This window comes from Anabrus simplex, chromosome 6, assembly GCF_040414725.1.
Source record: "Anabrus simplex isolate iqAnaSimp1 chromosome 6, ASM4041472v1, whole genome shotgun sequence".
NCBI lineage: Eukaryota > Metazoa > Arthropoda > Insecta > Orthoptera > Tettigoniidae > Anabrus > Anabrus simplex.
Window position 1 is genome coordinate 28,792,752 of NC_090270.1, and position 27,722 is coordinate 28,820,473.

Sequence of the window (27,722 nt, forward strand, 5' to 3'; positions counted from 1 at the left end):
CAGAGATCGTATTTTGGTTTGTTTCCAATGTCTTGAAATCTAGCTGCCGTATTTTATGTTCTGCAGAGTCTGAGTGCTTATGTAAAGAACGTGTTGTGTTCAAAAGGGCTAAAAATCCTTCTTTATTCCAAATGTTATTTTTATTGATAAAAGGCAAGCAGGCCCAACAAAACAGCTTCTGTAGAGCTGGAGAGGAGCACAACCATAGAAATTCCTTAACCACGATAGTTTGAAACTAAGATTGTAAGATTTACCGCAATGTTTCACTTCTTTTGTAGCACAAATTTGCAGTAATTCAGTAGGGCAATCAAAACGTAGAACTTCTGATCTTCGTTTCTCCAACGTGAAAATGGTGTTTATAATAAAATGCACACTATGTCATAAATAGGATACATATTTAAATAAAACAGCACAGCACAACGAATGAACCACGATGCGTAAGTACTCATACTTCACACAGGATGACGCAGGGAAGACAAAACATTCCGCTCTTCCGACAACTTCACTAGCTCATTCCGCTATGTGGAAAGTACGTGGGTGACGTCACGGTTGTCATGGCAACCGCCAAGGCCAAGCGCTAGGAGGGAGCACTTGGGAGGTAGAGGCAGCTGCGGAATCTTTTGTCTTCACTCAGTCTCACGCGCCGTACTGTGGCCGACAGCCGGCACTTTCGTGAGTTCCCCTGCTTTTCATCAGGTGATGAGGTGCTCCAAACACCGTACAATAAATTTTCTTTCCGTAAAACCAACAAATGTCACAAGAAAAATAAATTTAAGTAATTCATTATGGTAAAAATAAGTGGTGAAGTGGCACTTCACCTACTTCACCTGAAAAGCCACCCCTGTTGGAGCTTCCAACTTTTATGTTCTTGTACCATTCCCTAATTATAAATTCTAATGCACAATTAAATAGTAATGGTGATAAACAGTCTCCTTGTCTTAAACCTGTTTTAAAAAGTGGTTCAGAAACCTCTCCTCTAAACTTTACTTTTGGTTTGGTATTAGTTAAAGTTCTATCAGTTTAATTAATTTAGGATGGAGTCCAAAATTCCATAAAATTTTTGACATTGAAGGTCTATGTATACAATCATATGCCTTCTAAAAGTCAACAAATGTGATTACTGATTACTATAGGCTTGTTTTGTTTTCTGTAGTATGCCATCATTAATTTTAGAGTGACGATCTGTTCAGCACAACTTCTCCAGGGTCTAAAGCCTCCTTGGTATTCTCTTAACTCTTTTTCTAGTTGATCTTTAATTCTTTCATATTAAGATCTTGGAAAAAATCTTGTATGTGTAGTCTAAGATAGACAATCCTCTGTAATTATCCAGATTACTCTTATCTCCTTTTTTATGAAGAGGGTGTATTAAGGCTGTTATCCAATGTTCTGGAAACTGTTCAGTGATCCAAATTTTTGTTAAAGCCATGAGTAAGGAGATTTGAACCGTATTACTTGAATATTTCAACATCTCTATAAAAACCTGGTCTTCTCCACATGCCTTATAATTTTTAAGTTCTTTTAGCACTTTTTCTAATTCTTGAAATGTTGGAGGGTCTGTGTTATTAAATTTGGTTTTTATTGGAGTATTTGCATTAAGTTCCTTAGGTTCTTCACAGTTCAAAAGTTTACTGAATGCTTTTGCCGTAATCTCACCATTTTCACTACTGTTATGTGCCATTTTTCCATTTTCATCTTTCAGCATTAATGTAGGAGAAGAAAATATCTGTAGTTGTCTTCCAAAAATTTCATAATAGTCTCTAGAATTGGTGTTATTATGATACTTAACTTCAATTATATCCTTATGAAATTCTCACTTAATTTTTCTATTATTTTGCAAGAATGTCTTCCTGATATTTTTTAGGTTGATAGCATTCTCTTCTGATTTATGGGCTTGGAACTTTAACCATGCCTGATGTCTCTCTTTATGAATTTCATCACATTCTGTTGTACATGAGGTATGGTTTTTACAAGGCTTTAATGGAGCTAAATTTTCAGCTCATTTTTTGAGAACTGGGATCAAGGTCATCTGTCAGTTTTATTGTTTGCGTGACTTCCTTATATTTGTCATTTTTCATTAACAGGTGTGGGTCATAATTCCTCTTTACTTTATTAGTTTTGATAATCTTCCTCCTTAGTGGTGTGAATTTAAGTTTAATTTTGGCAATGTAGTGATCAGAACCAGTATCTATTTCTCTTAATACTTTTTACATTATAAATTTCCTTATGAAAATATTTACCCATACAAACATGATCAAGCTGCCATTCCCCTTTTCTCCAATCAGGATGCTTCCAAGTTTTAAACTTGTTTGGTTTCCTTTTGAAATATGTTGTTTTAGATATAAGGTTCAACAAGTCGTTGGCCATTCTTGTTTGTAAATTTATGTGGAGCCCATTTTCCAATTATATCTCTATACTTTTCTTCCCTTCCTAATTGGGCATTTAACCTCTTAACATACCAATTATTTACAAAATTGTGGTCTTTTTTTACCTAATTTTTTAATTTAAACCTAAGAATTTCATGTTTTGTCCGTATTGAACTGAGAATGGATGATAGGAAAACTTTAAACGGTCCACCTTTTCAATACAAAAATGTTATAGTTTATTTAGAACATGTATTTGCAATTGGAACTAGTTTCGACGCTGTTTTGCGTCATCATCAGCCAAAATGTGGGAAATAGGCCAGCATGTAGGCATTTATATTACACAAGGCGTTACCTTAAACAATACACATTTTACAAGGAGATAAAAACAGGGACGAATATAGAAACAAATGAATCGTTGAGAAAGCAAAAGTTATACATATTAAAAATAACCTTAACCACACATCTTGCAGTGCGAAAGTGTTCTTCTTGAATGATTCTTGAATATAAAACACACGCGCACACATTTCTGAAGAGCCAGCAGGCAGGACAAAGTAAAGTGAAACCTTAAGAGTTCTTCTGAGAAGAGTTCATCATTTTTTCTATGTTCCGACTAACTAATGAAGTCTCCCTTGAGTTCCTGATAAACATACACAACAGGAAATTCTCCTTCACTCTCAACAATAGCTATAAAGACCAACGGTAAAATTTCATTTTAAATATTGTGCAGAGACGTGAAAGCATGATCTTGAACATGATATAACTCCTTCATATAACACAATTTTTTTACACAAGGTGATACATTAAATAATACACATCTTACGAGGAGATAAAAACAGGGACGAATGTAGAAACACATGCATCATTGAGAAAGCAAAAGTTATACATATTAAAAATAAGCTTAACCACACAACTTGCAGTGCGAAAATATTTGCCTTGAATGATTCCTGAATAAAAATGCACGCGCACACACTTCTAAAGAGCCAGCAGGCAGGAAAAAGTAAGGTGAAACCTTAAGAGTTCTTCTGAGAAGAGTTCATCATTCTTTCTATGTTCCGACTAACTAATGAAGTCTCCCTTGAGTTCCTGATAAACATACACAACAGGAAATTCTCCTTAACTCTCAACAATAGCTATAAAAGACCAACGGTAAATTGTATTTTAAATACTGTGCAGAGATGTGGAAGCATGATCTTGAACATGATATAACTTCTTCATTTAACCACCTTTGAAAGTCTCTCTCTATATTACATAGCTTCATTAACACACCATTCTGTAGATGCACAAAATAATCTTGTAATCTTCACAGGTCCGGTATTCAGCTCGACAAGAATATAAAATAGGTATTAAGGAATACGTTGTTGAGAGTTTGGAGGTTGACTGTGCCAGTATTTGTGGTGTATTGTTGCAGCGTTACGTGTAGGGTGGGGGCAGGTTTCTATGATGTTTATTGTGGGACATGAGGCGGTAAAGCTATGGCGCGAGATGAAGAGGAACAGAGCGTGTTGGATAGTTTAGGTCTGGGGAGCGGCCATTGTTGGATTAGGAGGGGAGAGGGGAGGAGCGGTAGGGGAGGAGGAGTGGAAGGAGGGGAAGTATGGAGGGTGATGTGGTGAAAGTGTGTGGCGTGACAAAGTATTATGCATAATCTGAAAGACAGATCTGTTTTTCGGGATATTCATGTTTTTGAAAAATTCAATGAGAAAGTCGAATAGGATCTTTGGTTTCTCTGAGATATCATTTAAGTTTAGGTTGGGATTGAAATATTGGTCTAAATGAATATAGAGGTTTTCAGTGACGTCTAGGAAAGAACCTTTGTTTAGAATATCTAATACCTCAAGATCTTGATTTATTTCAGTAAAGTTGTGCTTAAATTCTTTTATATGTAGGCCGACCGCAGAAAAACGGTTGTGTTTTATGGCATTGACATGTTCTGCATATCTGATTTTAAAGCTGCGTCCTGTTTGCCCTAGGTAAGAACTTTTGCAGTCTTGGCAAGAAAACCTATATACACCTGATTTAGAAAAAGGACTACTTTTATTTATTGATGAAGAGTTGTGTAGGATCTCTGTGCTTCTATTGTTAGTACGAAAGGCTATTTTAACGTTGTGTTTTTTAAAAACGTTAGTGACATTGTAAATTTCTTTATTGAAGGTAAATGTGGAAAACGTGGCAGTGCTAGTATTGTCTTTTATTAGGGTGGTTTTTGGGCGGTGTCTGAATTTATTGATTATTCTTTCAATAAAGGATTCATTATATCCATTGAATTTTGCTATAGAGCGAATGGTGTTCAATTCTTTATTTAAGTTTTTTCTTGACATCGGAATTTTGAATGCTCGGTCTACTAAGCTATTATATGTAGCCGCTTTGTGTGTTTGGGGGTGTAGTGAGTCATTTCTTATAGTAGTGGCCGTTTGAGTGGGCTTTCTATAGATACTATATGTGAACGAAGAGGGGTGCCTATTGATTGTTAGGTCTAGGAAGTTGATGGAGTTGTTTGTCTCTGATTCTAAGGTAAATTTAATGTCATGATCAATGTTATTAAGGTTTTTGAGGGTGGAGCGTTCATCTAGGATTATAAATGTGTCATCTACATACCTAGCCCAGAATTGGGTATTAGCAAATTTGATGTTATTGTCGATGGCGGTGTGCTCTAGGAAATCAAGGTAGATCTCTGCTAAAATTCCTGAGGCTGGTGAACCCATAGCCAAACCATCTTGTTTGTAAATGATCTTATCGAATGTGAAGTAGTTATTGTTAATTAGTAATCTTAATATGGTCATAAAGTCTTGAACTTCTAGTTTACTTAGTTGATTGTTAGCAAATAAGTTCTTTTCGATGATCGGGAATAATGAGTTGGTGTTTATACTGGGATACATGTTGACTATATCAAAGGAGTGCATTGAATGATATGGTTGAAGCTTGAAACTGTTTAGTTTGTTCACTAATTTTACAGTGTTCCTGATGGATTTATTTGATGAGAATTTATAATGTTTATTAAGAAATTGTTGGATAAATTGAGATAATTTATATAAGGGGCTTGGTCTGTAGTTTATTATGGGTCGAATAGGGACACCGGTTTTGTGGATTTTGGGTAGTGCTTTAGCTGTTGGTAGGCCTGGGTTCATAGTAATTAACTTTTGTTTTTCTTGCTCAGTGAGGAGAAAAGATGTGCTCTTTAGAATTTGTTCCAATTGCCTTTGAATTGATTGTGTTGGGTCCTTCTTAACTATCGAAAAGGAGTCATTATCTAAGAAAGTTTTGGTTTTTTGAATGTAATCTGTTTTATCCATAATGACTGTTGTGTTGCCTTTGTCGGCCTTTGTAATGATGAGGTGGTTGTCTTTGACTTTCTTTTTAAGATTGAGAATTTGTTTTCTTTCAGTAAGGGAGTCTTTGTTGATTTTGGTGATAGGGGTCGCAGTGCGATTTTTTGAGAAAAAACTTTTGTTTAATTGTTTTTTTACGTCCATTCCGAGTTCGTCTTGTAGTTCATATGGCATTTTGCTGATAGCAACTTCTGATTCAACTACGAGTTTGGAGGCTGTAAGGGCCGAGTTGAAACAAGGCCAGTTGTGCTTTGGACCTTTCAAAAGAATTCTTATATCGTCCTCATCTAAGTTGGTGGTGGAAAGATTAATTACTGGTGGGTGGAATTGTTGTAGAGTGTCATTAGTGAGGTTAGGCTTGCTGTTAGGTTTTGTAGGGGAGTTGCTGTGTTTTACCTTATTTTTTAAGTGCTACAAGTTTTTTCTCTAGTATTATCTGTTTTTTGGACAAGATATTGAACAACTTGATTTGGACTTCGTCTTGAAAAAGATTCCACTGAGCATTTGAGAGTAAGGTGGCTACCTCTAAGTGAGTTTCATATAAGCGATGATTTAAAAACGACTTTTTCTTATAGAGAAATTTTAGTTCATTTTCTAACCAAAGTTTGTTTGTCCTAACCTGAACATCTTGTTGATGGGGAGGAACAAAACGTTGTTTCGTGACGCTTTTTAAAAAATTAGGGGTTAAATTCTGTGTAATGCACTGTTTGATAAATGCTATATCCTTGCCTATTTTCCCAATTTTGATTTTTAAGCCCAAGTAATGATAGGCTAACGACTTTGCCTGGTTGGCTGCTTCATTTAAACCTAAGAATTTCATGTTTTGTCCGTATTGAACTGAGAATGGATGATAGAAAAACTTTAAACAGTCCACCTTTTCAATACAAAAATGTTATAGTTTATTTATAACATGTATTTGCAATTGGAACTAGTTTCGACGCTGTTTTGCGTCATCATCAGCCAAAATGTGGGAAATAGGCCAGCATGTAGGCATTTATATTACACAAGGGAGACTTCATTAGTTAGTCGGAACATAGAAAAAATGATGAACTCTTCTCAGAAGAACTCTTAAGGTCTCACTTTACTTTTTCCTGCCTGCTGGCTCTTCAGAAATGTATGCGCGTGTGTTTTGCATTCAGGAATCATTCAAGACAAATATTTTCGCACTACAAGATGTGTGGTTAAGGTTATTTTTAATATGTATAACTTTCCCTGTTTTTATCTCCTTGTAAGATGTGTATTGTTTAATTTCCTGTTGTGATCTCCTTGTAAGATGTGTATTGTTTAATTTCCTGTTGTGCATGTTTATCAGGAACTCAAGGGAGACTTCATTAGTTAGTCGGAACATAGAAAGAATGATGAACTCTTCTCAGAAGAACTCTTAAGGTTTCACCTTACTTTTTCCTGCCTGCTGGCTCTTTAGAAGTGTGTGCGCGTGCGTTTTTATTCAGGAATCATTCAAGGCAAATATTTTCGCACTGCAAGTTGTGTGGTTAAGCTTATTTTTAATATGTATAACTTTTGCTTTCTCAATGATGCATGTGTTTCTACATTCGTCCCTGTTTTTATCTCCTCGTAAGATGTGTATTATTTAATGTACCACCTTGTGTAAAAAAATTGGGTTATATGAAGGAGTTATATCATGTTCAAGATCATGCTTTCACGTCTCTGCACAATATTTAAAATGAAATTTTACCGTTGGTCTTTATAGCTATTGTTGAGAGTGAAGGAGAATTTCCTGTTGTGTATGTTTATCAGGAACTCAAGGGAGACTTCATTAGTTAGTCGGAACATAGAAAAAATGATGAACTCTTCTCAGAAGAACTCTTAAGGTTTCACTTTACTTTGTCCTGCCTGCTGGCTCTTCAGAAATGTGTGCGCGTGTTTTATATTCAAGAATCATTCAAGAAGAACACTTTCGCACTGCAAGATGTGTGGTTAAGGTTATTTTTAATATGTATAACTTTTGCTTTCTCAACGATTCATTTGTTTCTATATTCGTCCCTGTTTTTATCTCCTTGTAAAATGTGTATTGTTTAAGGTAACGCCTTGTGTAATATAAATGCCTACATGCTGGCCTATTTCCCACATTTTGGCTGATGATGACGCAAAACAGCGTCGAAACTAGTTCCAATTGCAAATACATGTTCTAAATAAACTATAACATTTTTGTATTGAAAAGGTGGACCGTTTAAAGTTTTCCTATCATCTAATTTTTTAATTGTTAAAATGGGCTATTTATTGAAAACTTATGACAGTGGTAACAATGAAAATACATTTTTCGAGCTTAACAATGAAATATAAGCCACTGAAAAGTTCCTGTTTTAAAATCCCGAGTATACTCGTGATATTTTTTACAGGTTCTAAAACAAATAACACAGCATTAAACAGATGGCAAGTAATACAACATGACACTCAATACTGTTCATATGTTTGTGGCTGTGTAAAATGCCGTAAAACAAGGATCAACACACAATGCTACATCGCACTCCTTACACATGTACCTGGATTCCCTCCGTGCCTTCTTCCCTCTAGCATCACGCACACTGCTACACATCCTGCACATCCTTGTTGGGTTTTGCTTCTTATCCGTCGGAGGAATCACCAAAGGAAAATGGCGGCCAATAAGTCGCATTGGGGTTGCTTTTGTTGAAGGACGACCTACTGCTTTTGGAGAAAATTCCTCTCTATGATGTTGTGCAATCATTTTCTCAACGACAGCCACACGAAAGTCAACAGCATTCGTCCTTCCTCCATATTTTTTGAAGTGGACAAAAGCATTCCATACTGCTAGTACCAAGAGGTGAAAAAATATCTTTTTATAATACTTTTTCCCTCTCTTCCGTGGCAGGGGGTTGATCTACTTTATCAACACTCCCCATTGTTTCGTTATACGTGAACACAGATTTAGGTTTCACAACTTCCTTTTCCTTTTTCTGTCCTCCGCGTCTTTCCATTTCTGCATTATGGATGGTAGATAGGATGCAGACATCTCTTGTGTCTTTCCATTTTATTGCAGTCAGTTTACCTTGCTGGAATGCTGCAATCTCGCCCTTCTTGAGTTTCGTTCTCCAGAAATTTGGAGGCATATCTGCTCTATTGGGGCGCACAGTGCCTAACATATCTGTGCGATTGGTAATCAGAATGTCGGCCGGTTGGGGAGAACTGTAATAGTTATCCACAATTAGACAGTACCCCTTCTTCAGCAGGGATTTCATCAGTGTCATAACAACTTGTGATGACATGGGTAGATGTCTGTAGTCATCATCAAATTTAGAGCCCCTGCCCGTGTATATGATCAGGGACCAAACATAACCTGTAGCTGACTCACACAGCATGAATGTTTTGATACCGAATCAGGCTCTCTTGAGAGGCAGATATTGGACCCAGCCCAATCGTCCTTTGTACAGCAGCAAGCTTTCGTCAATTGTCACATCCCTTTCCGGGTACACACAGTTCCAAATTTAATAGACATGTGATTCAGGATAGGCCATATTTTGTTTAGTTTAGGTTGTGGATGATTTTCTGCAACATATGTACTATTGTCCGAAAAATGGAGGTACCTCTTCAAGTTAAGAAATCTTCGAAAAGGAAGTTGACGAAATATGAGTGTAGTTAATATAGGTGCCTTGGACCAATACATTTGATATGTTGGTTTCTTTACAATGCTTTGCAGTATTGTCAGCGCGATAAAAATATACGTTTCATCAATTGTTGTGTAAGTAAGTTGGCAGGCCCAGAATATTCATGTATAATGGAAGGCTTAATGAACATGCCATTTTCATTGAAAACTTTTGAAGAAAAGAAAAACATAATTGAAAAAGATAGACCCATGCCTTCTCTTACAAATTTATTCACGGAATCAAAAAGAACAGAACGATATTTTCATGACTCATGGTACATAAATCTGGACTAGTTATGTGGTTGTGCAAAAATGAATAAACTGTACTGTTAGCCATGTATTCTATTTTCCTCAGAAAATAATGCTTGGAATGAAGACGGTGTGGACTGTTTAGATAGTTTCAGAGTTTTAAAGAGACACCATGAGGTGTCTCAAGCACACATCAACTCTGTTGCCAATATGATTCAGTTCGGAAGGTCGAGAATAGAGTTCTGTTTGAGTACAGAAAGAAAATTGACGAGCATAATAAGCTAGTAAAAAATAACAGATATATTGGCAGCACTTTAATAAATACTGCGTGTTTTCTTTCAAAGCAATGATTACCTTCCATGGGTCATCGAGAAACTGAAAAATCTGGTAACAGAGGTAATTACAGGGAGTTACTAGCATTAATTGCTAAGAAAGATGACGTATTTCAGCACCACTTAGAAACATCTACAGTTTCCTCAGGACTTTCATCTGATATACAAAATGATATTTATGAAGCCATGGCTCCTTTTATGACTAAATTAAAGATGAGGTTAAGAAAGCAAACTTTATTTCCGTTACTTTGGATGAAAGTACAGACGTTTCTAACAGAGCACAACTCTCGACTGTATTTAGATATGTTAGTCCCAAAGGCAAAATTCAAGAGAGATTTTTGAGATTCAGTAATGTAAGCAGTTACCGTTTGGCTGTTTCTCTCTCTAAACATCTCTTTGGAGTGTTACAAGAATTTCAGTGTGGTGAAAAGTTAGTAGCAGAGACATTTGATGGCATAGCAGTGATGACAGGACAGCACAGTCGGTTGCAGAAGTTAGTCAGGGATAAATACGACCAGACTATATTTGTTCACTGCCACGGTCGTAGGCTCAACTTGGTATTACAGCAATCTGTTAACCACATCAAGAAATACAAAGTATTTTTTCATACTTTGACTGGGTTAGCAGGGCTTTTTCTCATCATCCCTTCAAAGAACCGCTGCTCTTAACAAAGTAATATAGAGATGATTACTAACAGTAGCGCCTACTCGATGGATATATGCTGGTAGGCTCGTTGAAGTTGTGTCCTCTCTCTATACAGATCTCCTTGAACTCTTCAGAGAAATGCAAGATAATGCAGACGAATGGGACGGTGGAACGAGAATTCAAGCTAAGGGTTACTACATAATATTGCCTTCTGCTCCAAAGAGATCCAGCAATTTAAAGCGTTTTTGCAGACAACCAGAAATAATTTTGAAACTATGTGGTCAAACTAGTTGTAGACAACACACTACACTATCAACCACCACAGAAACACGCAATAGTGATCACATCCCTCCATACAGGGTTGGCGTCAGGAAGGGCATCCGGCCGTAAACAGGGCCAGGTCCACATGTGCGAAGCAGTTCGCACCCGCGACCCCACAGGTGTGGGAAAAGCGGTAGGAAAAGAAGAAGAAGAAGAAGTGGTCAAAGTTGCAAGACAATGAAGGGAGGCAAGATTATCCTCAAAAGTGCCGAATTGATTTTATAGGAACTAAGAAAACATCGTATCTCCGATTGTATTTGGAAACAATTGACATCATATCCGTGCAATTATCAGATAGATTTTCTGATATTATCAAGCTTGAGTTCCTTCAGTTAATTGATATTGAGATTTTCTGATATTATCAAGCTTGAGATCCTTCAGTTAATTGATATTGACCAGTTTAACAATTTCGCAAAGGAGTTCCCGAACAGTGTCTATCAGTCGTTAGTGAAAACCTATAGACAAAACTTTGACTGCATGAAACTTGAAAATGAACTGTCTTTCCTCTACTTTTTTCCTCTCTTCCGTGGCAGGGAGTTAGTAGCAGTGTGTTGATCTACTTTATCAACACCCCCGCTAGTGCTACTGTCACGTTCCTTGAGTTGCTTTCACAATTGCACTTGCTATCTCCTGACATTTCAACATTAGTCTCACTATCAGAGGACACATCACTCTCCGAATTGTGAAGAATAATGCATACGACCTGTACCAATATTTGCTCTTAACAAAGTGGTCTTATAAAAGCATATCCAGAAGCAGGGAAATTGATTGACCTCATTCTCACCATCCCGGCAACTAGTGCATCCGCTGAAAGAAGCTTCCAAAGAAATTTTTCAAGTACAGGACAGGCTCTCTGCACTTTCTTTGATTGCGATTGAGAAGAAATTTCTGAGTGACATAATGAAGAGGCCTAATTTATATGATGCTGTGATAGATATTCTTGATGCCACAACATGCCGTCGTATCGAGCTGAAGTACAAATAGGAAATACTGAGGTAAGCCTTGAAGCTCCGTTAGAAATTCATTTCAAACTTTAGTTGTTCCATATATTATGTGCCATTTCATCATTTTCAAATGATGTTATCTTATACAAAAGTAATATCAATTATCAAGTCTTACACTTTTATGAAGTGACATCTGTACTGCTCATAAAAAATGCTGTGGTGCGAGCGACAATATACTCTCAGAAGGAGTGTGGTAACACTTTTCAAAATGTTACGCGTCGCCGCTGCCGCCGAGTAGGGTTTTCCTTCCGTGCTGTTGCAACAATGTATGAGGGATAGTGAGGGGCTTTGATTCTTGTTGGGGGAGGAGTCTTCGAAGGTCTGCCTGGCTGCGGTCTTTCATGTTTATTGTACTTCAATATGATGACCTCCTGACTTCTTGTACAACAAGTAGGCATTTAGGCAGCATATGTCCAGCATATGGCAGAAGTGCTTCTGGTAGTACTTCTTCAGTTCTTTACGAGTACATCGATAGCTCACGAGATACGCATCACTCATGTCAACTCCGCGCATCTGACAGTTGTAGTCAATAGCTAACTTTGGTTTCGTTGTTTCGTTCCCTCTCTCCCTACACGACACCATGGTGTCATCATGCTTAGTGCTTATGAAGCACACATCTTTTTTATCCTTCCACTTCATTATCACGAGTTTCCCGTTACAAACTGCCACTTTTTCTCCCTTCCTGAGTGTGCTGTTTTTGATTTCCGACGGAACACGATTTTGACGCAATGTACCCATTGCATCTGTCTCCTTATCACACAGCTTGTTATACAGATGTGGGCTCGAGAAACAGTTATCCATTGTTACCAAATACCCTTTGTTTAGAAGCATTGCCATGAGTTCCAAAACAACTTTCGAACACCAAATACCCTTTGTTTAGAAGCATTGCCATGAGTTCCAAAACAACTTTCGAACCATATGGTTCATTTTTCAGAGACTCATCAAACTGAGTGTCTTTTCATATATACACTAAGAAATTCCACACGTAACCAGACTTAGATTCACACAGTTCAAATGATTTGATACCAAATCTTGAGCGCGATATGAAAACTTTCCACGACAAATGTCCCTTCCACATCATGAGAGACTCATCTACAGACACATCGCTTTTGGGTATGTACATACTTCAGAATCTGCTATTCAAGTGGTCCAGAATAGATTTCAATTTGTAGAGTTTCTTCGGACCTCATGTGGCTTCATCGTATGCTTCGTTATCGACAAAGGGTAGAGAATTTGAGAAGGAGTTGAAATCTTCTTTCAGAGAACAGCTCCAAAAATATTGGGGTTTCTAATATCTGTCTACGTGAAAAGTAGCTCTTGTTGTCAGGTAGCTGATGAATGCCTTGCAAGAGGAAGAATGCAAGTAAAGTCATAATTTCATCTTTATTCATGTCAGTCCACTGATTCACTTTCGAATATAGTTTCAAGGTTGGTGTGCTTTCTAAAAGCTGTTTAGCATACCGGTTGGTTTCCCTACTTATTAGTTCCACTAATTTAGGAGTGATAAACAATTGAAAATATTCTAGCGGATTATTTACGTCTTCAGTTTGTACCTTTAGTCCAGGTTGTGCCGTAAATGTAAATCTCGGCCGTTCATATCCTATCTTTGTCCATACATCAAGCTGAATATCGCTGCTAGTGCTACTGTCACGTTCCTTGAGTTGCTTTCACAATTGCACTTGCTATCTCCTGACATTTCAACATTAGTCTCACTACCAGAGGACACATCACTCTCCGAATTGTCACAGTGTAATAAATCAAACAGTTCTTCTCACAGACGTTGCCAAGTTCCATTTGCTCCTGCCATAATGCACTATCTACCACTCTCAGCAGCCTGGCGGCTGGTACTGGCTGTGGTTTACAAGACTGGAGAGTGATGCTGTAGACAAAGCTCAAAATGAACATTCACGCATAAAGGAAAGCGATCTCAGTTCCTATGATGGAATAAGTTGTCATACCCATCGCCGAAAGTCATTTACAATATGATGACAAAATATTCCATCATGGCCACTTAGGAAACCATGGGGCTATGACGATTTATTCTGTCATTACTGCTTGAAAGGTTAGATTTCAGTAAGTGGCTTATCGGTTCATATCTGAAACAAATTAAGGATTTTTAATAATATTTAATCAGTTTACATTATTATTATTATTATTATTATTATTATTATTATTATTATTATTATTATTATTATTATTATTATTATTATTATTATTATACATACGTACGTACGTATGTATGTTGTTGTTGTTGTTGTTATTATTATTATTATTATTATTATTATTATTATTATTATTATTATTATTATTATTATTATTATTATTATTATTATTATTATTTATCCTGTACCCTTTTGACTAATAGTAACATGGTGTAATGATTAATTTCTTCCCAGGTGTTGTCCAAGGTGATGAAGTATCTGTTTATTATGATCCAATGATTGCCAAGCTGGTTGTATGGGGAGAAAATCGTGCTGCAGCACTGTTAAAACTCCAAGCCAACCTTGCAGAATACAATGTAAGTTTCATGTTCATAGAGAAATATGTTTATTTATGTTTGAAGAATGAAATATACATTATTGTGCCTAAGGAGATCTATACCGGTACTGTGGAATCTTGAGTATCACTTTGAAGTTATGTTATTGACCAAGTAGACTTCTGCACAGTAGAAATTATGCATTATTTGTAAAAAAGAACTAGATAGATTTTGCAGGAGTGAATAAGATTGCCTCTCACTTGTTTCCTATTGGCTGTTAGGTGTCAGAGTTGCCAGTGCTTGATGCCAGTATCACATGTTCACTTCTTAGTTACAGTGTTATTTATCATCATGATTATCATTATTGTGGACCAACTTCAGTTGCCTGGGTGTTGTTTACAAGCCCTTTTCATCCATGAATCATTCTTCTTTCACAACCTTCTCCCAGTTTTGTCATCCTCTCCTCTACATCTGCCTTCACTAAATTAGTCCACTTTTCTCTAGGTCTATCTTCTGGTAAGTTGGCTAATAATAATAATTTCGTGTGGCTATTTCTAGCCAGATGCAGCCCTTGTAAGGCAGACCCTCTGATGAGGATGGGCGGCATCTGCCATGTGAAGGTAACTGCGTGTTAATGTGGTGGAGGATAGTGTTATGTGTGGCATGTGAGTTGCAGGGATGTTGGGGACAACACAAACACCCAGCCTCCGAGCCACTGGAATTAACCAATAAAGGTTAAAATCCCTGATCCAGCCTGGAATCGAACCCGAGACCCTCTGAACCGAAGGCCAGTACGCTGACCATTCAGCCAACGAGTCGGACTAAGTCCGGTAACAAACATGTAAATATTGCGTATGTAGAAAGAAATTCTGTCTGTTCTTTGTCATTGAGTAGTTTTTTTTTTTTTTGAATTGTTGTTGCTAGGCAAAATTTATAGTTTTTGTTATTCATAAATATTTGTGTTAGGATGGTTGAAGAGAAGTTAAGTACAGAACAGCAGTGACCAACCAGATGTCAGGGGGAACTGAACCCACAACCTTCTGATTTCACATTGGATGCTCAACTGATTCAGGTATGGTGGCCTAAGTCATATTTGTTTCTTTGAAAAGGATCTGAACGACAGGTCTGGAGCTACTGCCATCACAACTGTAGATTGCACGCATGTCTCCTACTGTGGGCCACATTTTCCACAGCTGCATGTAATTTGGATCCTTTCCAACAGAACAAACATGACGTAGGCAAACACAGCTCAATTAATAGAGCATCTGATGTGAGTTCCCCATAGTATCCATTTACATCTCTTCAGCTTGTACTATATTTACTCAACACAGTGTATAGTGTTTGGCAATGATGACCAACCAGTTTAGCGAGGTTCTGCGTAGTTACATCATTTCTCTGCAGCAATCCAATCAGTTTAGTAAAGAACAAAAATAATGATTAGGGGAACACTAAAAATAAAACACCTAAAAGTAAACTACAGCATGTCATTGACCTAGCTAAGGCAGGAGGCGTGTGACATGGTGGAGCCAGTTGAAATTGCACCAACGACAGAGTAACGGTATTGCAACAGCTTGCATTCTGTGCTGGAGTGGAGAGCAGAGAGGACTTCATTAGCATAAGTTCCAAAATTCTATTTTTTAAGGATTTAAATAGAAAGCAACGTGAATGTTTATGCATTTCTAAATATATTTGTGTGTGATTTGGTAGAATTTGATAATGTTCTGTCAAGAACAAAACATTTCATTCTATTTTAATTTTGTTTCTTTTCAGGTATAATTCAGTTACTGTGTGTTTTCTTTTTCAGATAATTTATAAATTTATTTATACAAAATTAGTTTTGGTAGACTGAAGAACCTAATAGTTATAAACTATCCAACTCATCCAAGGTCTGACCATCTCTTTACTGCTGTTGTTTTCTTGAAGTACTCTTCTTTCTTTCCCTTCTCCATCCTTTTAACGTGCCCATAACATCTTGCACATGAACTCTAGATAATTTGTACCACACTTACGCTCATGTTCATAAAAACCAGAACACCTTGAAGGACTAGATATAGGAAGCTCATATTCACAGAACGTGTTCATTAGTATGTTCTGACCTAGCTCAATAGCTGCAGTCACTTAAGTGCGGCCAGTATCCAGTATTCGGGAGATAGTAGGTTTGAACCCCACTGTCGGCAGCCCTGAAAATGGTTTTCCGTGGTTTCCCATTTTCACACCAGGCAAATGCTGGGGCTGTACCTTAATTAAGGCCATGGCCGCTTCTTTCCCACTCCTAGCTCTTTCCTGTCCCATCGTCGCCGTAAGACCTATCTGTGTCGTTGCGACGTAAAACAACTAGCAAAAAAAAAGAAAAAGAAGTATGTTCTGAAGAAATGATTAGTATCTGAACCATGTCAGCCCTCAGATTCAGGTCAACATCAATATCTCTGCGCACCACCACCGATTGGTAAAATGTGCCTGCGGCTCTCATTGTCGCTATAAACAAAAGGTAATGGATCAGTGTGACTTGAGCAGACGTGCAGGATGCCTCACAGACGTATGTGAGAACCGTACCGTCAAATGAGTGAGTTTGAAAGAGGGCACGTTATTGGCATGAGAGATCGTGATGCATCCATCTGGGAAATTGCTGGTTGTGTGGGACGAAGTACGTCGGCAGCACAATGGGTGTGTACAGAATGGTTCACAGAAGGCCGTAGAACATGAAAAGATGGGTCTGGTCGCACCACCAAGACCACCCTCCTGAGAAGATCAAACACCTAATACGAATGGCATTGCAGGACAGATTTGCGTCCTCCTCAGCTCTGGCACAACAGTGGAACAGTGTGACACATTGTACACTGTCAGGAGTGACAGTCTGTTGCTGGTTATTTCGGTCTGGGTTACCGGCGCGTCGTCCACTTCTCCGCCTACCTTTGACTAATGTGCATAAACATGCTAGACTGCAATCGTGTATGGAATGACGTCACTGGGGAAGAAATGATAGCAGATAGTGTTTTCGGACGAATCTAGGTTCTGTTTGTTTGAAAATGATGGCCGCATTTTGGTTCGCCGCAGGCAGGGTGAGAGGCATCATATTGACTGCATTCACACAAGACATACAGCACCAACTCAAGGCCTTATGGTGTGGGGTACTATTGGGTACAACCACAAATCACAGTTGATGCGAATGCAGGGCACTGTGACCAGTTTGACCTACGTGAATGACATCCTGTGACCCGTAGCCATACCCTTTCTGCACGACACTCCAGACGCTGTATTTCAGCAGGACAATGCGCGACCACATGTTGCTGCATACACACCTGCCTTCTTGTTGTCACAGGATGTCAGACTGTTGCCCTGGCCCGCCTGATCACCAGACTTGTCGGCAATTGAAAATGTGTGGGATATGGTGAAACGATGGGTGCAGTGCTGTGACCCAGTGCCAACCATCAAAGATGAACTGTGGAATCAGGTGAATGCAGCATGGATGGCTATACCCCAGGACGCCATTCTCGCCTTGTACACATTGATGCCATCATGCATGGAACAAGTTATCAGTGCCCATGGAGGACCCAGTGCCTACTAGGCAACAGGACACATGCTGACCTAGGTGACTGAAATGCTAATCGTTTCTGAATGTACATGTCCTGTGAATATGAACTTCCTATCTCTAGTCTTTCAAGGTGTTCTGTTTTTTATGATCATGATGTATATTCACACCAGCATCAGCTCGATTCACTTCATTCCTCGTTTTATCTTTCTTTGTTCTCTGAGGCATGGCACATTTAAACTTCATATCAGAATCTTGAATTATACTGCTGTCTTGTTTGGAAGAAAGTACATGTCTCAAGTGCATGTCAGTATGGGTACGTAGTAACTTTTAAGCAGAATATATTTTGCACTGTCTGGGAACTTTGTCATTCCAGAGCAATGTTCTGACTTGATTGTACAAGACTGCTGTACTGTTGGTTCTTTTAGTAATTTCCCATTTACTGAAATATTTTTTGTAGTTTTTAACTGCAGATAATATGTTTTTAAAAATATAATATATTTCATGCTAAATACTAATGCATGCAGTTGATGGTCAAAGATATCTCAACCCTATAATATGAATCAACAATAGTAAAATAGCAAATCATCTTATTTTTCATGTACTACATTAATATGTTTGTTGTGCAGGTAGTTGGTCTTGATACCAATGTTGACTTCTTAATGGATCTGAGCAAGAATGAAGACTTTGGGGCTGGAAAGGTGCACACTGGTTTTATTGAACAGCATCAATCAGAGCTGTTTCCAGAACGACCAGTTGAGAACTACCAAGTTGCTCAGGTGGGTGTTATAAAATTATTATTTTTGATCCCCACATCTGTCAGTTATGATGCAAGATTTTTGCTAATTTAGGGTGCTGTGGACAAGACTCAAAAGATTTTATGAACGTTTTGATCCATTGCATTCTCGTTTACACATTGTTTGTTGAAAAATTTGTAGCTCTGGAGTCACTCTTACAATGTTCAATACATTGGAGTCAGGTGTTTTGATCTATATGATCAGTATGTCAGTTACTTAAAGTGTGCACACTGGGTCTGTGAAAGTAGTTGCTTTTGAATAATTCCATAAGGGTGAGAACAGGAAAGGCACCAGAGGCTAAGTACTTCATTGTAGAGGGCTGGCATTAGTAGTGCAATACATTTTCCTCAAGTGCCAAAGAAGGTGTAGTGTATAGAGTAAGTGTTTCGTAGCAGGATAGGCCAACACTGATTGCAAGTCCTGGAAATCAAAAACGAAAATTAAAATAAACTATTAATGAAGCATATGAAGTGTAAGGAATACATTTTCTGCCATTTAATTGTTTAGTCAGTCATTGCCATCAGATGATTCACATTCCATGTCACATTTTAAACACACGACCGGCAAACAATTTCTGTTGGGAGAAGATCAGTTTGTCTTCAGAAAAAATGTAGGAACACAGGAAGCAGTACTGACTTTACGTCTGATCCAAGTAATCAAGTCCATGTAAATGACATTCATAGATCTAGAAAAGTAATTTGATAATATTGATAGGACCAGGTTATTTGAGATTCTGAAGGTGATCGGCTTCAGATACTGACAAAGAAGGATTGTGTACAGTCTATACAAAATTCAGTTTGCAGTGAGAAGAATCGAGGAATATGAAACAAATCCAGTAAGGAGCAAGACAAGGCTGTAGTTTTTTCCCCTCTTCTTTTCAGTGTTTAAGTACAACATGCAGTAAAGGAAATCAGAGAGGAATTTGGAAAGGGAATCACAATCCAAGGAGAGGAAATCTTTTTGGTATGGTGGGGACAGTCTTGGAGGAGGAATACAGGATGAAATTGAATACATCCAAAACAAAAGTAATGGAGAACAGTCAAATGAAGTCAGGTGACACAGGTAGGCAATACAGTAGAGCCTCGATGCATCATTTTTCAAGGGGGAGGAGGAACATGATGATGGATGCAGGAAAATACTAAATGCAGGTGACTTATAAAATAGTGGGAAAGCAAAATAATAAAATTATGGGTACTGTATTTGGGCATTTTTCGTCATGTAAAAGTAATAATAATAATGACGTGTGGCCTCTTTCGAGTTGTCGCGTGATAGGCGATCTATGCGCTTATGAAAATGCGGCTGTACCTAAGATGAATCCTAATGCGTAAGTTGGCACACACACACAGCCCCCAAACCGTCGGAATTAATCAGCAAAACTTAAAATTCCCGACCTGATCGTGACCCATCAAACTGAAGGCCAACATGTGCTAACAATTTAGGCATGGAGCCGGACACGCTCGTACTATACATAATGATATGAAAATATTGCAATCATGATATATGCAATGAAAATAAAAAGCACGACTTTTACGCTGTTTCGTTTCACTTTTCCTTACATCTCATAGTAATTGGAACACCTTCAAGGTCAGTTTTCTTATTGCAAATGAATGATATATGTGGATATTCCGGCAATAACCTGTATTTTGGTAAAGATTTCGTAGACCCTTCTCTAACGATAGGTTAGAAATCCCAAATGGCGCGGCTTAGACGATGTCACAGAAGTTAGAAATTCAACACAGCGCTCCTCAGATGATGTCACAGCCGGCTAAGCGATGCTGCCAACTTAGGAGTTAGTTTCAAAACCAGGCTAGTGAAAAGATTGTTGGTCTGGCTTGGTTAAGTCTGACTTGTAACAAGACAACTGGGCACGGGGCAATAAAGTGGTCAACAGGCCTCTAGCATCCCACACACATCACAAGGTATGACGCAATTAATAACCCTGTGACTAATTAAAATTGAAATTTGACCAGAAGAAAAGAGAGAATGATACAATACATCGTAAAACACACAGGACTTGTTCAGTTAGTTTTTGAGGAAAACGTAGGTGATAAGAATGGTAGGAATAGAGTAAAGCTTGAATATGACAAACAGATTAGAGCAGATGTAGTAGTTATGTAGAAATTAAAGGGTTAATACAGGATAGGAGCAAGGAGTACTGCATCAAATCAGTTTATGGACTGTTGACCCAAATAACTACTACTACTGCTGCTGTAAAGGGGAAAAAATACCAATGATAGGAAAGTACGAATCACTGAAAGGGATAAACTCAATAACTGGCCATGAAGATGAGAAAGAACAGCTAAATAGGGTAAACACAATGACAGGTCAGTGTGCCAAGAGGAGAGGACAAAATGACCAAGGACAATCTCCAGTTCTTTATACTCGGCCATCTTTCTTTTCATCAGTCCCTGTTCTTCTTAATACATAGACAAGTCAGTAAGTATCTGCAATTTTGCTCCAATTGCCTTTAAGTTCGCTGTATGGCATTCTGTGCTCACCAGTCACTAGGTGGCACCATTCTTTGCGTCTATGGTAGGTTTCAGCGTTATCAGATCAGTACAGCTTGCGCTGTTGCGACGTAAAGATGGCCACGCCACTCTCTGTTTGCACCAAGAAAGAACAGCATTGTGTCATCCTTTTTTGTAGTCTGAGGGTGAACCAGGAGCAGAAATTCATAGAAGACTTTCAGCACAATACAGGGACAATGTTTTGCCACAGCGAAGTGTTTACCAGTGGATTGAACAGTTCAAGAGGGGTCGCACAAGCGTGAAGGATGAGGAAAGATCCAGGCATCCATATGCAGCCATAACTGATGCCAATATTGAGCAAGTGTGTGATATGATCCTGAGTAATGGATGAGTGACTGTTGATGATGTTGCAAACCATATGCACATTGGCCATGGTTCTGCGTATGAAATCATGCTTAACAACCTTAACGTTCAGAAAGTCTGTTCGAGATGGGTTCCAAAACAACTCGGTAAAGAGCAGAAGCGCAATCATGTGAGAATCTGTCAGCACCTACTGGACCGTCATGCTAACTAAGGTGACATGTTTCTGAAACGGGTCATCACTCGAGATGAAACATGGGTTTACCACTTCGAACCAGGGAGCAAACGTCAGAGCATCCCGGATCCCCAGTCAAAATTTTAAAAAATCAGGAAAAGTGATGCTCACAGTGTTTTGGGACTCGCAGGGGTCAATCCTGGAACATTACCAGGAAAAGAGCGAAACAGTAAACAGTTAACATTACAGTGATATGCTGGTAAAGAAGCTGAAACCTGCAATTCGCAACAAATGCAGTGGTCGATTGTCGGAAGGAGTTCTTTTGTTGCATGAAAATGCTCATCAACATACCGCCACCCACACCGCTCAAACTCTTCAGATGCTGCCTTTAGAAGTGTTCGAGCATCCTGCAAACAGTCCTGATCTTGCCCCGTCGGATTACCATCTGTTTGGTGGTCCACTTAAAAATGCTCTGAGAGGTCGTAGATTCAGCTCCGATCAGCGGGTGAAGGAAGCGGTGCATATGTAGTTTGCTGCGCAACCAGAAACCTGTTCTGCAGACGGTATCAGAAAGCTTGTGAAATGGTGGACCATGTGCGTTGAAAAGCAGGGTGACTATGTTGAAAAATAATATCAATAAAAAGTGTGTACTTTTTTTTGTAATAAATTGTAAAATTGATTGCAGATACTAATTTGTTCTCGTATATTTCTTCTCAGCCCCTGACAAGTTTTGACATGAGAAGTGTAAGATAAGAACAAGAAGACTAGATAAATATAGGAAAAAGGAAAAGACATAAGATAAAGATGACTTCAAGTGGTGAAGGAGTAGGAACACATGACAAACAAAGAAGGAGAAAAGTATCCTAATCGGCCAACATTAGTAATGGAAAGGAACAAAAAGGTTACAAATCAATAAATAGAATGATCAGTTTGATCTGTTTGAAGACAGCAGTGGATGAAAATGTGTAGGATTATCATCCTTATTTTTTTTTTTTTTGCTTCCTATACACAGTGACCTGACATTATTCCAAAAATGGCAATCCCTATTTACTAACATGGCGGGACCACACGTTGGTCTGCCACTGTTAAGCAGAGTTCTTCTTCATCCATCTTTTCCGAGCCTGTAATCATCTCATTTCTGCTTCTCTGCAAACGCACATGGCCCAACGACCCAAAAGCTGGTTTTATTCCTGTGATTTTTAGATCTGTCATTATGTTTATCCTATGATGTGTTCCTTTTGATATTCAGTACTTCACCATTTTCATTTTAATTATGTGAGAAAATCTTGTGAAAATTCTTATGATAAGTGGTAAATATAACTTTTGGTTCTCATTTCAGGCTGTCCTTGCATTGATCCTCAATGAGCAATTACAGACTGTTACAGAAGCAATGAAGTCAGCAGATCCATTCAGTCCATTTGCGTTGGGCAAAGGTGTTCGATTTAATCATTGGCTGGTTCGAAGCTTAACACTTACATATGGAGAACAAGGTTTGTATTCATGAGAAAGAAAGAAGACTTTTAAATTAGGCTGGTGTTAACAAAATGTGCCAGCTCTGTGGTGTAGGAGTAGGGTGCGTCTTAGTGCAATGCCGAGGAACGATTATTTTGATCAAATTACGAAATCCACGCGAGTGAAGTCGCGGGTAATTGCTAGTTTATCCATAAATCATAAACAGTTCCATTATACCAACGGTTATTTCTTTGACTAGTAAGGCATAAATAAAATTGCTCTTGCATAAGAAAGTCGTAATATACCGCGCATAATTTTTTCCAGAATTTAGCGAAGGAAAACTTCGGTGCATGCATGAATTGAATTAAGGTTGGTACCACTTTGCCTCAAAAAATGGATTCTGATATACTATAGCGTTGTCCAGGCTTGGTCTGTGTGGTGTCAGTAACACACTAGAAGTGAAATTTCCGAAAAACATCAAAAACAGTTAGTGGGATGTAAACACAGTAACATTACTATTATTAGAAGTGAAATGTGAATCATGTATTAAGTATGGTTACAAGTTCTTGTAATCACTTGTTCATGGCTAAAGAAAAGTTTAGCGTCATTGAAGATGCAGAATACATTCAAAACTGCACAGCAGGAAAAAAGTACAGTGTCAGAGGAAGTTGTACTCATGACTGGTTGAAAAAAACAAAATGCGACTCAAAAGTCAAATAATAATTGCCAGGCATTTTGTGCAACACGTTCTTTTACAGCTAATTCCAGATGGCACACTCATTAAAAAACATAAGCAAAAGGAGCCAATTACAAATATCAGGGGAAGGTAAGCAAACTGCATTATAGTTCTGATCAAACGAGCTGCTTACTGAACTCCATGTGAAGATTATGATGCGTTTCTTAACACATTGCTGACCGAATGCTTGAGCTTGTCACATACCCTGTGGACCGGACAGTTTTCTGCTGAGCATACTAGAGTGCACATGATTATAAAAATGTACATAAGTATTAAACTAGTCAAGATTTTATCTTTAAAGTTGTAAATATGTTGCCATTGTTGCTTTCACGGATCATCTTTATAAAACCATCTTCAGCGTCAATTCCTGATACATCATCAATGTTTACATCATTGTCGTCATCAGAGTCACTTGAATAAATGAGCAAGCTATGTAAATTACGGTGTGTAGGGGCTTGAATATCACTCCCACTATCACACATTCAGTTTCCACTAATTCACAATCACTATATCCATTTGAACGATCATCGGCATACAATTCTTCTAAAATATCGTAAACTAACACTGTATTACACGAGCGCTCCATGTTATCATTGACTGAACCGCCAGAAAGAAAGTCGACATTTCGAAACTAAATCAAAGAATAGAAGAAGGCCGTGAATAAAAGAAAAGTGGCAGATATACATCTACGATTTATTCTACTCATTGTGCAAGTCCGAAATAGTTCAATGTATGGTCAAGAGATGTCGCAGGCAGACCAAAAATGATGTCGTGAATAAAAACGAGATTTCTCGGGGCCCATCACCTACCGCTGACGAGCGTACTACAAGATTTCTCGGAGCCCATCACCCATGTATTAAAAACAATTTATATTTTTTCCAGTTTTGGAATATGTAGCATTATCATCATCATCATCATCCTCATCATTTTACAGTTCCAGTTTCCTGGGTACTGTTGGCGAGCCTCTTCCACTCTGTCTTAGTGAGATATGTTCTGTTGTTAATGACGTCCACCAGTGTCCTTTTCCAGTCTGTAATGTCCATCTTTACGATGTCCATCCAGTGGGTTCTTGGTCCACAATCCAACAAGACCTGCTTATGTTAACTTGGAGAGACATGTGACAGGAAAACGGATGGTGGATGTAGGATTAATGTCTTGTAAATAACAGACAAATTAAAGCCAGTTTTCTTCTTTTTAAAATTATCTCCTAAAATTAGGATCCATGGATTATTTGTGTATATTCAGCAGTGTTTCCTTCCAGTAGTATTATCTGCATTATTATCACATTCAATAGAAACATGGTAGAATAAATGTGAATGCAGTAGAGAAAGAAAACTCTCTGGGAAAGGACACAGAGAGTGAACACACTAGCAGAGTGGGATAGCTAGGAGAGAGGCAGATTGCTACTTCTCTTGCATAGGGTGCTGAGATAAATGACAAAATCAGATATTAAGTTTGTAGCTGGGAACCATAATTACTTGTTTTAATACTTTTATTGAGAATATCAGTTAATTAGAATAGATTTTTTCAGTTTAAAAAAAATTAGGATTTAGCAGCAGTGCAGGGTCCTACAAAGGTGGCTTGCAGTGGTATCTCAACAGTGTATTAGCCAGCATCTTGGAGAAGTGTGGCATTCCAACTAATCAGCCTGCTGCCACACTAAAGTAAAATGTTGGTTTTTGAGAAACCTGGTGAAAGCTATCCAGTTTTGGTTAGCTGAGATCTGCCCATGTGTAGGAGCTATCCTCGTGTGTAGAATTATTACCTGCCCATGATCTAGATCTTATCAGCTTTGTCTGCTAATTCCTGCACCTTGTTGCTTTCTTTATGATAATGATGAAAATTGTATGTTGTATAATTGAATTAAACTTTCTTTGTTTTTATAGCTATCCCTGTTGAGATCACTTATTTGGGCGAAGATCAATATAGCCTTGACATCAGAGGTACAAAATTATCAGTGATGGGGTCGCTCTTGAAGACTAAGGATGGCAAGCTGCAGAAACTCAAATGTATTGCTGATGGTGTCATACACTACTGCAAGGTTGCCATAGATTCTGGAAATATTCATTTATTTAATAGGGTAAGCATTCAGTAAACTGTCAGTTGGCTAATTGGGTATCTGTGTCATTTATGGATGATGTCTGTCAATTATTTTTATGTATTAACATTTCACATTGTACTGGAACAGCCTTGCTCAGTTTCTGTGTAGGATCATACAGCGTGAACAGTAGGGGACAACCTGAACATAGGGATGAGGATGATTATCATATATGCCTTAGACAAATGAATATGTTTTCCCATGAATGGAATAGTTGGCATCACTCATAATTATATGCGATTAACTGAGCCAAGTGTAAAGGAAGAATTCAGGGAAGGTGTCTGTAGGTTGTTGCTGAGACAAGAACTGAAAGTGATAGATGAAGAATGGGATACTCTAAAGAAGGTTGTGGTTGGTACAGCAGAAAAAGTACCTGTATGTGGACGACAGAGTCAAATAAGAAAACCTAAAGAAACTGCCTGGTGGAATGATGATATTAAAAAGGCTATCAATGACAGAAACCATGCAAGAAGATCCTTATATCAAGCAAGAACGCCAGGAGATCAACATGAAATAGAGGAGAAGCTGTCACTTTACATAAAGAAAAAATTACAGGTCAAACAGATGGTTGTAGCTGAAAAGCAGAAATGCAAGGAAGATCTCTGCTACCAAAATAATGCAGGATGGAAATAAAAAACTGTTATACAGTATTGTTAAGAATAGAAGAACTCAAAATGAATCTGTCCAATCTGTATAACTTCCTAATGGTGAGGTGACTAGGGATAAGACCAAAATATTACAGGAGTTCCAAAGGCACTTTGAAACTTTGCTGAACTGTTATGAAAATGTCACTCCATTAGACGATGAACCTTATGATTTTGGGAGCACAAATACCACTAGTCTGACATGGTTGAAAGTAGAGACAGCAATATCTAAGCTGAAAAACAACACATCAATTGGATCAGATGAATTAAGTGTTGAGATGATCAAAGCACTAAGAGAGATAGGACAACAGTAGATATACAGGGTGCTAAATAGAATCTGGAAAGAGAATGTAATGCCCAATGACTGGAAGCAAGGAGTCATCATCCCATTGTTGAAAAAAGGTGATAGAAAGAAATGTACCAACTACAGAGGTATAACTCTGCTGTCACATGGCCTCAAAATCTACGAATCCATCTTTGAGAGCAGGATTAGAAAATATGTTGAACCTACACTTGAGGAGGAACAACATGGATTTAGACCTCATAGATCAACTATAGACCTCATTTTTGCCACCAGAATGCTCTATGAGAAGTATTGGGAGAAAGGTAAAACACTTACAACTGTTTTTCTGGACATCGAGAAAGCATATAACCATGTACCACGCAAGCATATATGGGAATGTTTGAGACATAAGAAAGTGCCCGATGACATCATAACACGAGTACAATGATTATATGATGAAACCAAGTGTTGTGTCCAGGTCCAGGATGGAAGGTCAGGTTGGTTTGAAACAAAAAGTGGAGTCCAGCAAGGAAGTTGTCTTTCACCACTTCTCTTCATAATCATAATGGATGAAGTTTTAAAAGTGGTTGAGAGAAAGAATCCAACAACTAATGCCCTGGTTTTTGCTGATGATGTAATGGTATGGGGTGAGACAGAAGCGGAAGTACAAACTAGACTAGATTTCTGACATGAAGCTTTTACAACCTTAGGTCCCAAAATCAGCAAAACGAAGACGGTTGGCTTGGTGATGAGTAGAAACTCTCCAACTGTTCATCTAAGAATTGAAGATGAGGAGATGGATATTGTAGACAACTTCCAGCATTTAGGTAGTGTTCTGTCAT

At 38.2% G+C, this 27,722-nt stretch overlaps 1 protein-coding gene across 1 annotated transcript in view; it reads left to right on the top strand.

Moving 5' to 3' along the window:
* Positions 1-27,722, top strand: part of Mccc1 (Methylcrotonoyl-CoA carboxylase 1) — a 138,089-nt gene that overhangs the window by 85,521 nt on the left and 24,846 nt on the right. Inside the window, exons 8-11 of the mRNA XM_067149707.2 lie at positions 14,259-14,380; positions 18,497-18,646; positions 23,007-23,157; positions 25,742-25,935. Coding sequence (XP_067005808.2) covers positions 14,259-14,380; positions 18,497-18,646; positions 23,007-23,157; positions 25,742-25,935 — 617 coding nt within the window. The remainder of the gene's footprint in view (positions 1-14,258; positions 14,381-18,496; positions 18,647-23,006; positions 23,158-25,741; positions 25,936-27,722) is intronic.